Here is a 15,000-nt window from a genome sequence, read left to right as displayed (position 1 = left end):
GAGCCACCCCCTGTATCTAGGCAACGGAAAACATTTGTGGTCATGTGAGATATATGTTTTCAAGCCCCTCTCATTTCCCCATGGCCCTGAAAGAGAGGACCTCATGGTGCTGTGGTAAGCATGTTTTTTTCACCAAAATAGGTATTTTGCATGTAAAAGTAATTTTTTTTGCTGTCAACTTAATCAACTGTTGTGCCAAAGCGAATGTATTCACGTACAAAAACTTCTATCATACGTGTTGATGAACTACCAACATATAAAAAACATGTGATGCTGATAACTGAAGATTAGCTTGAAATGCTAAGAGAGGTAGTTTTTTCTCAAATTGTGGTGGTGGGGGAAAGTGAGCCAAATGCTGTGGGGGAAAGTGAGCCACTGTCTCACTTTCCCCCACCATGAGGCACAAGTTAAGTTTAGTCTTAAACATATTTTAATGTAATATTACATAACATGTGTTTTATTTTAATGTCATACACATTGTAGAAAAGCCATCATGCCAAGGAAATACACCAGGAAGACGACCTGGGGCAACCACACGGAAAGAGCACCTTCTCATCTTTCCCTGTAACCTTCAGGGCTGGAATGTAGAGTAGGCCTAGTTGTAGAGTATGACAGGCTGCTGTTATAATCCAGTTGGGTCTTCTCCTGTGTTCTGAGTCCCAGGCTGTTCTCGCTGGTTCTGATTTTCCTATGCTTTGACCCCCAGACACTAGCTGGCTCCAAAGGTCCTGTGTTCTGATTCCCAGACTGTGTTCTAATCTAACTGGTTCTATCTTTCATTTGAATCTTATTAAAACATTTTGAATTATAATATGTTGTATTTGATTTTGTTCAGTGTTTAGAAAATTTGCTTTGCTTAATTGACCAAACCCCATCATTCTTTTACTAGTCCGACATTAGTTCTGGAATGTGTGGCTAGCTTTCAGGATTCTTACTGTTACAATATGTTTTGTTATGGTAATTTCAGAGTGGAAAAAGTAAGTGGATCAGTTTACCCCACAGCTGGGGTAAAGTGAGCCACATGACAACTTTTTTTAAAACAATCATATTTTCACTGCCCTTTGTCTCGAAAAAATTCTGCTAATGCCCATTTCTAGACATCCTGAATTAATGGGAAATGTGTAAATTTGAGTGATAAATCATTTTAGCTCCCTTAGAGGGGAGCAAATGTAAAAAGTGGCTCAGATTACCCCGTTCTCCCCTATATTTTTTTTTGGTTTGTTTAATTTTTAATTTTTTTTTCACTGACCCACACACACACACACACACACACACACACACACACACACACACACTGACCTTGTATTTCCTGGTTGTGAGCCAATGAGCTGAGAGGAACCCTGGCCTTGCCCAGGTACGTGTCCATCCGTTCCTCTCTGAAGTCGAACACGTAGAAACTCACTTCCTGGTTCCTCAGGTAGCCGTCTAAGGCCGTATCCATGGAGACCAGGTAAGACATGAGGTCGTTGAATTCCGGGTGGGAGGAGTCAGAGACGGTGGCGGTGGGATGGTCCGGGAAGTCTGAGAATCTGTGAATATAATAGTATTAGTGTGTGTGAGTGTGTGTGTGTGTGTGTGTTTGGGGGGGGGGGGAGGGGGGGTGAATGTGTGTGTGTGTGTGTGTGTGTGTGTTGGGTCTGAGTGTATGTCTTTGTGTATGTGTGTCTATCTTTCTGTGTGTCTCTCTCTTTGTCTGCCTATCTGTCTCTCTGTCTTTCTGTCTGCCTGCCTGCCTGCCTGTCTACCTGCGTGTCTGCCTGCGTGTCTGCCTGCGTGTCTGCCTGCCTGTCTTTCTTTCTGTCTGTACTAACCTGTACACTACATAAGGAGAAGGCTGCCTCTCTCCTGTCTGGAGGTTTGAACATCGTTGGACGGTGATGTGCAGTTGGTTGGAGCCGTCACTCGGAGGCTGCAGCTGAAAACAAATCCATCAATCAATCAATTAGATTAAAAAATACACCATTGTAACTTCTACTCCTTTGTTCAAAAACTTCAGCTGAAAAAAAGGAAAAAAGGTCAAATTTTTCATGAATAAATAGGAAAAATCCTTGTGAGTTTTGTGTATTTGATGAATGAGATTCTTAAACCTGCAGTGTGTAGAATTTTGGGTTTTATTTCCTAGCAGATTTTGTAGAAAGTAATTATAATATCCATAAGTACATTTAATTTAGTGCATAATAGCTGAAAAAAATGTTTTGAATATTTTTTTTTCCCCTAAGAAAGGGTCTCATATATGTCCATATTTCTGCATATTTTGGACCAAGGCCTAGTGCCGCCATCTTGAAAGTGTCATAGTGGGAATGTCATCAGGTGCATTGTTTAAAATTTAGAATTGTTCTTGTCCTTGAAGGCCACTGTAGCTTCTGTTATTATTCTAAAGGGGTGGAGTTACCCAGGGAGTGTTGCATTCTAGAACTTTGTAGAACTTTCTTGATGACGTCATATTACACACTGCACCTTTAAATGACTGTTTTAAGACATTGTTATGCTTTATAGTTTGACAGTATGTAGAGACAGAGATGAAATGTGTCAGAGAGGGGAATGACCTGCAGAGAACGACCCGGGCTGGATTCTAACCCGGGTCTGCTGTGAAGAGGACAGACAGACAGACAGAGAGAGAGGGGAATGACATGCAGAGAACGACCCGGGCTGGATTCTAACCTGGGTCTGCTGTGAAGAGGACAGACAGACAGACAGAGAGAGAGGGGAATGACATGCAGAGAACGACCCGGGCTGGATTCTAACCCGGGTCTGCTGTGAAGAGGACAGACAGACAGACAGAGAGAGAGGGGAATGACATGCAGAGAACGACCCGGGCTGGATTCTAACCTGGGTCTGCTGTGAAGAGGACAGACAGACAGACAGAGAGAGAGGGGAATGACATGCAGAGAACGACCCGGGCTGGATTCTAACCCGGGTCTGCTGTGAAGAGGACAGACAGACAGACAGAGAGAGAGGGGAATGACATGCAGAGAACGACCCGGGCTGGATTCTAACCCGGGTCTGCTGTGAAGAGGACAGACAGACAGACAGAGAGAGAGGGGAATGACATGCAGAGAACGACCCGGGCTGGATTCTAACCCGGGTCTGCTGTGAAGAGGACAGACAGACAGACAGAGAGAGAGGGGAATGACATGCAGAGAACGAACCGGGCTGGATTCTAACCCGGGTCTGCTGTGAAGAGGACTGAGACTCAATGGAGGGGGGGGTGGTCTTTTTACTATAAACTGTAATTATTTCCTTTAAATTACTGTAATATAAGGAGAGCTTGATCACCTTTTCCTGCTCCGTGGCTGCGGTGTGTATGAAGCCGACAGCTTTCTGTTTCTCTCCGTACAGACGGAGCGTCTCTGTCATGGGAATCTTCAGTTTCATCCAGAAGTCCACCGAGCCAAACGACAGGGACTCATTACACGTACCTGGTGAGCACAGATTCTTTAAAGCTGCAGTGTGTAGAATTTTGGGTTTTATTTCCTAGCAGATTTTGTAGAAAGTAATTATATTATCCATAAGTACATTTACTTTAGTGCATAATAGCTGAATTTTTTTTTTTTTATTATTATTTTTTCCCTTAGAAAAGGTCTCATATATGTCCATATTTCTGCATATTTTGGACCAAGGCCTAGTGCCGCCATCTTGAAAGTGTCATAGTTGGAATGTCATCAGGTGCATTGTTTAAAATTTAGAATTCTTGTCCTTGAAGGCCACTGTAGCTTCTGTTATTATTCGAAAGGGGTGGGGTTACCCAGGGAGCGTTGCATTCTAGAACTTTGTAGAACTTTCTTGATGATGTCATATTACACACTGCACTTTTAAATATCATTAGTAGGTGATTTAAGGTCTAAACATGGCCACGGTCTCACATTAAAGGTGTAGTCAGTGATTCTGGAGAACGCTTTTTGTCAAAATCAGTGAAAATCTCCTCATGATCTGCTCTGTGTGTGTGTGTGTGTCTGAATGTGAGTGTGTGTGGTGTGTGTGTGTGTGTGTGTGTGTGTGTGTGTGTGTGTGTGTGTGTGAGTGTGTGTGGTGTGTGTGTGTGTGTGTGTTTACTATTCATGTGTGTGTGTGTGTGTGTGTGTGTGTGTGTGTGTGTGTGTGTGTCTTTAAGTGTGTGTCTGTCACTCACCTATCAGTGGAACACTCCCGTGAACTTTCCCGTCCGTCTCCATCAGTTGTTTCAGAGGAACGTTGGCGGCGGCCATTGTCTTCCACTCTAAACCGATGGCCTGGTGCATCTCCACACACACACTGCACCTGGACAATACAATACAATCAGGTTTGTCTGTCTGTCTGTCTGTCTGTCTGTCTGTCTGTCTGTCTGTCTATCCATCCATCCATCCATCCATCCATCCATCCATCCATCCATCCATCCTTAGCTCGGCTGAGGAAAAAACTCCCAGTAAAAAACCCTTTATCGGGAAAAAAAAATTGAGAAATCTCAGGGAGAGTTGACAGAGGAAGGGATCCCTCTGTGTGTGTGTGTCTTTATGTGGGTGTATTTGTGCTTGCGAGTGTGTGTGCGTGTGTCCGTCTGTGTCTGTCTGTGTGTGTGATCCCTCTCCCAGGACAGACATCATACTACAGATTTCATAACATATACAGAAAATAATAATAATACGAAATCACCAACCTGTTGACATAGTCCAGAAATCCCTCGTCTAAGCTCACGACATACTTGGAGGTGAAGCCATATTTGGGGCTGTTCCCAGTGACTACAGGTGTGGAGTGGAGCTCAAACAGGTAGAAAGAGTAGGTGCAGAAAGTGGAGGGTTCACAGTCCCCTAGAGAAGCAATGGCGGCCTGTGACAGAGTAGCAGCAGAGATGTGAAACTCCAACAGGTTTTCTCCTCTGTCCAGGTGCAGAGTTTCAGTGAGCGAGTTATCGGCTGGGTCTTGCTCTGCGGTGGAGTCTGCTCTGAAGACGTAGGATTTGGTGCCGTATGCGATCTCTCTGAGCTGAGCTTAAGGGGGGAAAGACAGAGGGGAAAACGGATTAGAAATGTAAAAAAATACATTTAATTTAGCTGAGGACAAAACAGTTTAAGATGTTAGATAATCAAGGCTGATGGAGAACAACCTCTTAGTAGACACTCTACACTAACACTGCAGATGTGTGTGTGTGTGTGCGTGTACTTGTACAGTTACTTTTTGCAACAACATAGGGAAAGTACAAGTAGTTGGAAAGAAAACATTTATTTTTAACTATTTTAAGCTGCTCTGAGGAACTTTTCAGTTTTTGTTAATTCTAGCGCCCCCCTTTGGATAAAAGTGTTTTTACCACGCCAGCTGGTGTTCCTGGGTGAGCGTATACCCATGACAAAGGCATTAAGAAAAACTATATAAAAACAGCATTCTTTGCACTGTTGGTCTGGTTTACTGTTACATGTAATTTATGATCGTCAGAGGAATAATGAGACTGCTTCTACTACTTTAAATAACAAGTTAGAAGGATTGTGTGGATTTGGGTTTACAGGGGCTGGCTAAAAACATTATCATTTTATAGATAAAACATGTTTAAAGGTGCAGTGTGTAATGTGACATCATCAAGAAAGTTCTAGAATGCATCTCTCCCTGGGTAACCCCAACCCTTTTGAATATTAACAGAAGCTACAGTGGCCTTCAAGGACAAGAACAATTCTAAATTTTAAACAATGCACCTGATGACATTCCAACTATGACACTTTCAAGATGGCGGCACTAGGCCTTGGTCCAAAATATGCAGAAATATGGACATGTATGAGACCCTTTCTAAGGGAAAAAAATAATAATTCAAAACATTTATTTCAGCTATTATGCACTACATTAAATGTACTTGTGGATATTATAATTACTTTCTACAAAATCTGCTAGGAAATAAAACCCAAAATTCTACACACTGCAGGTTTAATACTTTACACTAAATGTTTGTGAATCAAAGTTTTAGTTGTCTACCTTCCAGCTTCCTGATCTTAGCTGCTCTGGAGTGTGTGTGTGTGTGTGTGTGTGTGTGTGTCTGTCTGGTGTGTCTGTCTGTCTGTCTGTCTGGTGTGTCTGTCTGTCTGGTGTGTCTGTCTGTCTGTCCGTCCGTCTGTCTGTCTGTCTGTCTGGTGTGTCTGTCTGTCTGTCTGTCTGTCTGTCTGTCTGTCTGTCTGTCTGTATCTACCTTCCAGCTTCCTGATCTTAGCTGCTCTGGAGTGTGTGTCTGTCTGTCTGTCTGTCTGTCTGTCTGTCTGTCTGTCTGGTGTGTCTGTCTGTCTGTCTGTCTGTCTGTCTGTCTGTCTGTCTGTCTGTCTGTATCTACCTTCCAGCTTCCTGATCTTAGCTGCTCTGGTGTCCAGCAGTCTGGCCTGGCGCTCCAGCTTCTCCTCAGACTCCTGTTTGGTTCTCTCTGTTCTCTTCAGCACAGAGTCCAACTCAGCCTGAGACAGACAGAGAGGAGGGTTATACACAGACAGACAGACAGACAGACAGACAGAGAGGAGGGTTATACACAGACAGACAGACAGACAGACAGACAGACAGACAGAGAGAGAGGAGGGTTATACACAGACAGACAGACAGACAGACAGACAGACAGACAGACAGACAGACAGACAGACAGACACATACAACTCAGCCTGAGACAGACAGAGAGGAGGGTTATACACAGCCAGACAGACAGACAGACAGACAGACAGACAGACAGACAGACAGACAGACAGACAGAGAGGAGGGTTATACACAGACAGACAGACAGACACACAGACAGACAGACAGAGAGGAGGGTTATACACAGACAGACAGACAGACAGACAGACAGACAGACAGACACATACAACTCAGCCTGAAACAGACAGAGAGGAGGGTTATACACAGACAGACAGACAGACAGACAGACAGAGACAGAGAGAGACAGAGAGAGGAGGGTTATACACAGACAGACAGACAGACAGACAGACAGACAGAGACAGAGAGAGGAGGGTTATACACAGACAGACAGACAGACAGACAGACAGACAGAGACAGAGAGAGGAGGGTTATACACAGACAGACAGACAGACAGACAGACAGACAGAGACAGAGAGAGGAGGGTTATACACAGACAGACAGACAGACAGACAGACAGACAGACAGACAGACAGACAGACAGACAGACACATACAACTCAGCCTGAAACAGACAGAGAGGAGGGTTATACACAGACACACAGACAGACAGACAGAGAGGAGGGTTATACACAGACAGACAGACAGACAGACAGACAGACAGACAGAGACAGAGAGAGGAGGGTTATACACAGACAGACAGACAGACAGACAGACAGACAGACAGACAGACAGAGGAGGGTTATACAGACAGACAGACAGACAGACAGACACATACAACTCAGCCTGAGACAGACAGAGAGGAGGGTTATACACAGACAGACAGACAGACAGACAGACAGACAGACAGACAGACAGACAGACAGACAGACAGACAGACAGACAGACAGACAGACAGACAGACAGACAGACAGACACATACAACTCAGCCTGGAACAGAGAGAGAGACAGAGGAGGGTTAAACACAGACAGACAGACAGACAGACAGACAGACAGACAGAGGAGGGTTATACAGACAGACAGACAGACAGACAGACAGACAGACACATACAACTCAGCCTGAGACAGACAGACAGAGAGAGACAGAGGAGGGTTACTAAGCACAGACAGACAGAGAGACAGACAGAGAGGAGAGTTATACACAGACAGACAGACAGACAGACAGACAGACAGACAGACAGACAGACACATACAACTCAGCCTGAGACAGAGAGAGAGGAGAGTTATACAGACAGACACAGACACACACAAACACACCCACCCCCCCCCCACACACACACCCACCCACACAGACATACACACACACACACACACACACACACACACACACACACACACACACACACACACACACACACACACACACACACACACACACACACACACACACACACACACACACACACACACACACACACACACACACACACACACACACACACACAGACCTTGTAGTCCCTGCAGATGTTGGTCTCCATGGTCAGTAGCGCTCTGGTCTTGGTTAGCTCCTGGATGGTTTCAGCGTGTGAAGCCTGAAGCTCTCTGTAGCTCTCACTCACTCTGTTTGAGTCTTCCTCCTTTAGGAAGCCAAGCTCTCCACTACGCTGAGACCGCCGCGTCTAAAGAAATACACATAGAAACGATTAGTAAAACAATATTTAGTTTAGTTGAAGGAACAACTAAATAATTTAAAGGTGCAGTGTGTAATATGACATCATCAAGAAAGTTCTACAAAGTTCTAGAATGCAACGCTCCCTGGGTAACCCCACCCCTTTCGAATAGTAACAGAAGCTACAGTGGCCTTCAAGGACAAGAACTATTCTGAATTTTAAACAATGCACCTGATGACATTCCAACTATGACACTTTCAAGATGGCGGCACTAGGCACTATGCAGAAATATGGACATATATGAGACCCTTTCTAAGGGAAAAAAAATTATTCAAAAATTTTTTTTCAGCTATTATGCACTAAATTAAATGTACTTATGGATATTATAATTACTTTCTACAAAATCTGCTAGGACATAAAACCCAAGATTCTACACACTGCAGCTTTAAACTATGGAGGCTTTTAAGGGCCAAAACTAAATATACAAATACATAAATAAATGAGGCCAGCGCATCTAAAGAAATAAACATATAAACAATTTGTAAAATAATTGAATTACTTGTTTGTTTTTTAACAATTTTAAAATTGTAGGCTTTAAAGGCTAAATCTAGATATATAAATTCAAAAATGATTATAAACTGTACTGTGTGTGCCCTGATGAAAATAATAATCCAGTGTTAATACACAGCCTAGGCTCTGTAAAAGTACATCTTTCTAGCTATGGTGGGCCTCCTTTGTTTACATGCCAGTTTACAGAGCCTAGGCTGTGAATTAACACCAGATTATTTTTCAGTGCACACACAGTACAGACAGACAGGTAGTGGATCATGAGGAGATATTCACTGATTATGACAAAAAGTGATTTTGACAACAAGCGTTCTCCAGAATCACTGACTACACCTTTAAAGGGACACTGTGTAACATTTTAAGTAATTCATTAGCTAAAATCAATATCCTCATTCATAAATATGTCTTCATTGGTGTAAAATCACCTCTGCCAATAATCTGAATAATCCTCCTGAGCGGAGAATTACAAATATTAATATTACATTTTGTACATTGAGCAGGCAAGTCTTATGGAGGCATCCATGTTTTTGGAATGTCATCAGGTGCATTGTTTAGAAATTAGAATTGTTCTTGTCCTTGAAGGCCACTGTAGCTTCTGTTATTATTCAAAAGGGGTGGGGTTACCAAGGGAGCGTCTCATTCTAGAACTTTCTTGATGATGTCATATTACACAGTGGCCCTTTAAGTAGAATAATTAAATTCAGCACTAACAGGTAACGATGTGAACCTGACTCATACATATAGACTATAGTACCGGAGCATTTACCTCTTGATGAGCAGCAGAGCCTCGGTGAGCTCACCAACATCGTACTCACTCTCCTGGAAAGAAACACAAAATAAAACAGAATCAGAAATATTGGATTGATTGGATTAAGTCTAAATAAATATATAAATAAAAGATGAAAAAATAAGATAAAAACTGATTCATTTTAAACCTCAGAGAGAGAGAGAGAGAGAGAGAGAGAGAGAGAGAGACAGAGAGAGAGAGAGAGAGAGAGACACACACACACATAGACATAGACACAAGACACAGACACAGACACACAGACAGACACAGACACACACACACACGGAGAGACACACACACACACACAGACACACCCACACACACACACACACACACACAAACACACACAGGCACAGACACACCCACACACACGGAGAGACACACACACACACACACACACACACACACAGACACACCCACACACACACACACGGAGAGACACACACACACACACACACACACACACACACACACACACACACACACACACACACACACAGACACACACACCCACACACACACACACGGAGAGACACACACACACACACACACACACACACACACACACACACACACACACACACACACACACACACACACACACACACACACACACGTCCTCACCGTGCTGTAGAACTTCAGTCGGTCTTTGAGTTCGTCCAGTTGCTGCTTTTGCTCCAGAAACTGAATCTGTAGTTTCTTATTTTCTTCGCTCAGTTTCTCACTCGAATCTGGAGAGAAAAAACAACAACAAAGAAAAGCCCAAATGAAAAGCCTTTTCCCACGAGTTTTGGGGCGACTGTGGCTCAGGTGGTAGAGCGGGTCGGCCGATGATCAAAGGGTTGGAGGTTCGATCCCCGCCCTGCCACCTGTGTCATAGTTGTTGTGTCCATGGGCAAGACACTTCACCCACCTTGCCTCGTGTGAATGTCGATAGTTAGCTGCTGCTATCGGTGTATGAATGTGTGTGTGAATGGTAACGTGGGAATGGGAACAGGTCTCCCTTGCAAAAGAGTCTTCGGTCTCAATGGGATTTACCTGTAGAAATAAAGGTTAAAAAAAAAAAAAAAAAACGTGGAACGGCAGTGCAGATAATGTGATATGTGATATACTGTATATACATTATGTACATTCTTTGGCCCTGTTGCTTTCAGAGGAATTCATGGTAACATCTATTATAACCATTCCCTCCTTCTCGGTGAAGCAATTTTTATACTTTTGATAGATTCTATTTCTTACGGAAATACAAATATAGTTTTAAAGTTGTGTACCCCCTGTCTGTGGGCGTGTGTGTGTGTGTGTGTGTGTGTATGTGTGTGTATGTGTGAGTGAGTGAGTGAGTGAGTGAGTGAGTGAGTGAGTGAGTGAGTGAGTGAGTGAGTGAGTGTGTGTCTCTCTCTCTCACTCTGTGTGTGTGTGTGTGTGTGTGTGTGTGTGTGTGTGTGTGTGTGTGTGTGTGTGAGTGTGTGTGTGTGTGTGTGTGTCTTACCCCTCTCAGCCTTGATCTTGTCCAGTATTTCGTTCTTGTCGGTGAGGTCGGCCTTCAGAGCAGATTCTAACTGACAGATCTGAAGCTTCAACTGCTGCTCCACTACATGATGCTTCTGCTGCCACGGGACATCAAACGCACTGACAGACAGACAGGCAGGGAGACAGACAGGCAGGGAGACAGACAGGCAGGGAGACAGACAGGCAGGGAGGGAGACAGACAGGCAGGGAGACAGACAGGCAGGCAGGGGGACAGACAGGGAGGCAGGGGGACAGACAGGCAGAGAGAGAGACAGGCAGGGAGAGAGGGAGACAGACAGGGAGAGAGAGAGAGAGACAGGGAAAGAGACATGGAGGGAGAGAGGGAGGGAAACATGGAGGGAGAGAGACAGACAGGCAGAGACAGAGACAGACAGATGGACAGACAGACAGGCAGAGACAGAAATACAGCCAGAGAGAGAGACAGACAGGGAGGGAGAGAGACAGACAGGCAGAGAGGCAGAAAGACAGGGAGAGAGACAGGGAGGGAGAGGGACAGACAGAAGTTGATTAAGCCTATCAGCTCCACAAAACTCTCTCTGTATTTCTCAGCATGGCAGCGTTTACAAACTGGTGTGTCCCCCCCCCCCCCCCCCCCCCCTGACACTGGTGCAGGAGCTCAGAAAAATCCCAAGAAGAGCCCAAGAAATGTTTCAGTTATTGATTCTACTGCTAAGAAAAAACCTGGACGTACAGCAGAAGGTATAAAATCCATGTGCCATCACTGAAGGCTTTACCTCATGTAGATGCACCGACAGTGTTCATGTAAAGGTTTTACCTGTTGACCAGTTTGTCATTGTTCTGCTTCAGAGTGTCTCTCTCCTGTTCCACTTCACTGATTCTCTCCTGGAGCTGCAACACAAAACACACACACACACAGACACACACACACACACACACACACACACACACACACACACACACACACACACACACACACACACACACACACACACACACACACACACACACACACACACAACAGACGGATACAATATTACATTTTCAGCACTGACAATTTTGTGGCACTCTTTAAAGGTGCAGTGTGTAATATGACATCATCAAGAAAGTTCTAAAAAGTTCTAGAATGCAACACTCCCTGGGTAACCCCACCCCTTTTCTAAATTAAAAACAATTCTAAATTTTAAACAATGCACCTGATGACATTCCAACTATGACACTTTCAAGATGGCGGCACTAGGCCTTGGTCCAAAATATGCAGAAATATGGACATATATGAGACCCTTTCTAAGGGAAAAAATAATAATTAAAAACATTTTTTTTAGCTATTATGCACTAAATTAAACCTGCAGTGTGTAGAATTTTGGGTTTTATTTCCTAGCAGATTTTGTAGAAAGTAATTATAATATCCATAAGTACATTTAATTTAGATATTTACCTGTTCCATCTGCATGTGATTGAGGGCCGAGCTCTGCAGTTGATTCTCCAGGTTCAGACTTCTCATTCTCTCCTCTTTGATCTCACTTGACAGGTCACACACTTTACCCATCGCTGCTTCATGACTGGCCTTCAGGGTCCTCTGGCTCTGTGTGCACACACACACACACACACACACACACACACACACACACACACACACACACACACACACACACACACACACACACACATTCACAATTACATAAAGCGTGAGTGAGTGAGTGTGTGTGTGAGTGAGTGTGTGTGTGTGTGTGTGTGTGTGAGAGTGTGAGTGTGAGTGTGAGTGTGAGTGTGAGTGTGAGTGTGAGTGTGAGTGTGAGTGTGAGTGTGAGTGTGAGTGTGAGTGTGAGTGTGAGAGTGAGTGAGTGAGTGAGTGAGTGAGTGAGTGAGTGAGTGAGTGAGTGAGTGAGTGAGTGAGTGAGTGAGTGAGTGAGTGAGTGAGTGAGTGAGTGAGTGAGTGAGTGAGTGAGTGAGTGAGTGTGTGTGTGTGTGTGTGTGTGTGTGTGTGTGTGAGTGAGTGAGTGAGTGTGAGTGTGTGTGTGAGTGTGTGTGTGTCTGACCTGTTGTAGTTGGAGGAATCTTGCCTCCAGTTCTGTCACAGCGTTGGAACGCTCCCCGAGTTGCTTCTGAAGTTTGATCAGCGTTACGTTGTTGTTGACTTGGGACCTGAGAACACACACACACACACACACACACGCCATTTGACATTTTCGCTCTTTATTAGACAGTGTGTAGAGACAGAGATGAGAATGAGATGTCAGAGAGGGGAATGACATGCAGAGAACGACCCGGGCTGGATTCTAACCCGGGTCTGCTGTGAAGAGGACAGACAGACAGACAGACAGACAGACAGACAGACAGACAGACAGACAGACAGACAGACAGACAGACAGACAGACAGACAGACAGACAGACAGACAGACAGACAGACAGACAGACAGACAGACAGACAGACAGAGAGGGGAATGACATGCAGAGAACGACCCGGGCTGGATTCTAACCCGGGTCTGCTGTGAAGAGGACAGACAGACAGACAGACAGACAGACAGACAGACAGACAGACAGACAGACAGACAGACAGACAGACAGACAGACAGACAGACAGACAGACAGACAGACAGACAGAGAGGGGAATGACATGCAGAGAACGACCCGGGCTGGATTCCAACCTGGGTCTGCTGTGAAGAGGACTGAGACTCTATGGAGGGGGGGGGTCTAACCACTACACAAAGAGCGCCCCATGTTTCATCTTTGCTCATGCTTTATTTGAACAAGAACTTGAATGTTTAAGTTGATGCAGCGGAAAGTGTAAAACATATTAGGCCAACTATAATGTATTATTTGTCTGCAAGTCCTGAGGTTGGAGGGGTGTGTGTGTGTGAGTGAGTGTGTGTGTGTGTGTGTGTGTGTGTGTGTGTACCTGAGTGTGTTATTGTGTGTGTGTCTCATCAGTTGTATCTTCTCCTCCCACTCTTCCTCTCTCCTCTTCATCTGATCCTTCATCAGATCTGAAGCTTCTTCAAGCTGCTGCATGTGACTCCTGTGAGACTCTATCACATTCTCACTGACACACACACACGCACACACACACACACACACACACAAGGAATTATCAATCAATCAATACATTTTTATTTATATTGTGCTTTTCATACTCAAGACAGAGTAGCTCAAAGTGCCTTAAAACGAATAAAAACAACAACAGAAAAATACAAAAAAAAAAAAACAGCTAATAAAATCACGAGAAGAAAATTAAAAGAACCCAACCCCCCCACCCCCCCCATAGACATGCACAGAGACATACACAAATACATACACACTCAGACTCACACATACACACGCAGACAAGAAACTCACACACTCACATATACACTAGCTATCACTAAAGAGACATGGCTGGGGCACTGATTATGTTATGTTGTTAAATCATTTACTAGGGATGCATCCAAATGAAAATTCTTGGTCGGAAGGCCGAAACCGAAAACAGAATGAGGCTCTTGCAGTTTTTTTCATTTATTTTGCCATAAAGAGAATGTGTATTTAAATGCATGAATACAGTAATACATTAAAGGGGGCAGTGTGTAACACTTTAAAGGGGCAGTGCGTAACACTTTAAGTAATTTATTTGCTAAAATCTTTCAGTAAAATTCACAAAAGTCACATTGCATTTCAAGAATAGATCGTCATAATGGTTGTGATCTAGTTCATGTTAAATTCTAAAAAACTAAAAAAAATGATTTGGTCTCAATATTACTACTTGCGTATCTCGGCGCAAGTGTTTCTCTCTCACAGACAGACAGACAGACAGACAGACAGACAGACAGACAGACAGACAGACAGACAGACAGACAGACAGACAGACAGACAGACAGACAGACAGACAGACAGACAGACAGACAGACAGACAGACAAACAAACAGACACACACACACACAGACACACACACACACACACACACACACACACACACACACACACACACACACACACACAGACACACACA

General features: G+C 44.1%; 1 protein-coding gene across 1 annotated transcript in view; it reads right to left on the bottom strand.

The window, feature by feature from the left end:
- The window catches only part of rpgrip1l (RPGRIP1 like), a 33,846-nt gene that overhangs the window by 11,913 nt on the left and 6,933 nt on the right, over window positions 1-15,000 (bottom strand). The window contains exons 7-20 of the mRNA XM_080028435.1: window positions 13,918-14,024; window positions 13,058-13,163; window positions 12,457-12,603; window positions 11,836-11,909; window positions 11,020-11,159; window positions 10,155-10,261; window positions 9,512-9,562; window positions 8,015-8,185; window positions 6,284-6,401; window positions 4,634-4,964; window positions 4,130-4,257; window positions 3,277-3,419; window positions 1,812-1,915; window positions 1,300-1,529 (exon numbers count right to left, since the gene is read on the bottom strand). Of these exons, the coding sequence (XP_079884561.1) occupies window positions 1,300-1,529; window positions 1,812-1,915; window positions 3,277-3,419; window positions 4,130-4,257; window positions 4,634-4,964; window positions 6,284-6,401; window positions 8,015-8,185; window positions 9,512-9,562; window positions 10,155-10,261; window positions 11,020-11,159; window positions 11,836-11,909; window positions 12,457-12,603; window positions 13,058-13,163; window positions 13,918-14,024 (1,957 nt within the window). The remainder of the gene's footprint in view (window positions 1-1,299; window positions 1,530-1,811; window positions 1,916-3,276; window positions 3,420-4,129; window positions 4,258-4,633; window positions 4,965-6,283; window positions 6,402-8,014; window positions 8,186-9,511; window positions 9,563-10,154; window positions 10,262-11,019; window positions 11,160-11,835; window positions 11,910-12,456; window positions 12,604-13,057; window positions 13,164-13,917; window positions 14,025-15,000) is intronic.

Source organism: Ammodytes marinus (assembly GCF_949987685.1).
Source record: "Ammodytes marinus genome assembly, chromosome: 5".
NCBI lineage: Eukaryota > Metazoa > Chordata > Actinopteri > Uranoscopiformes > Ammodytidae > Ammodytes > Ammodytes marinus.
Note: the sequence above shows the minus strand (reverse complement) of the source record. Positions and strands in the feature narration are given on the sequence as shown.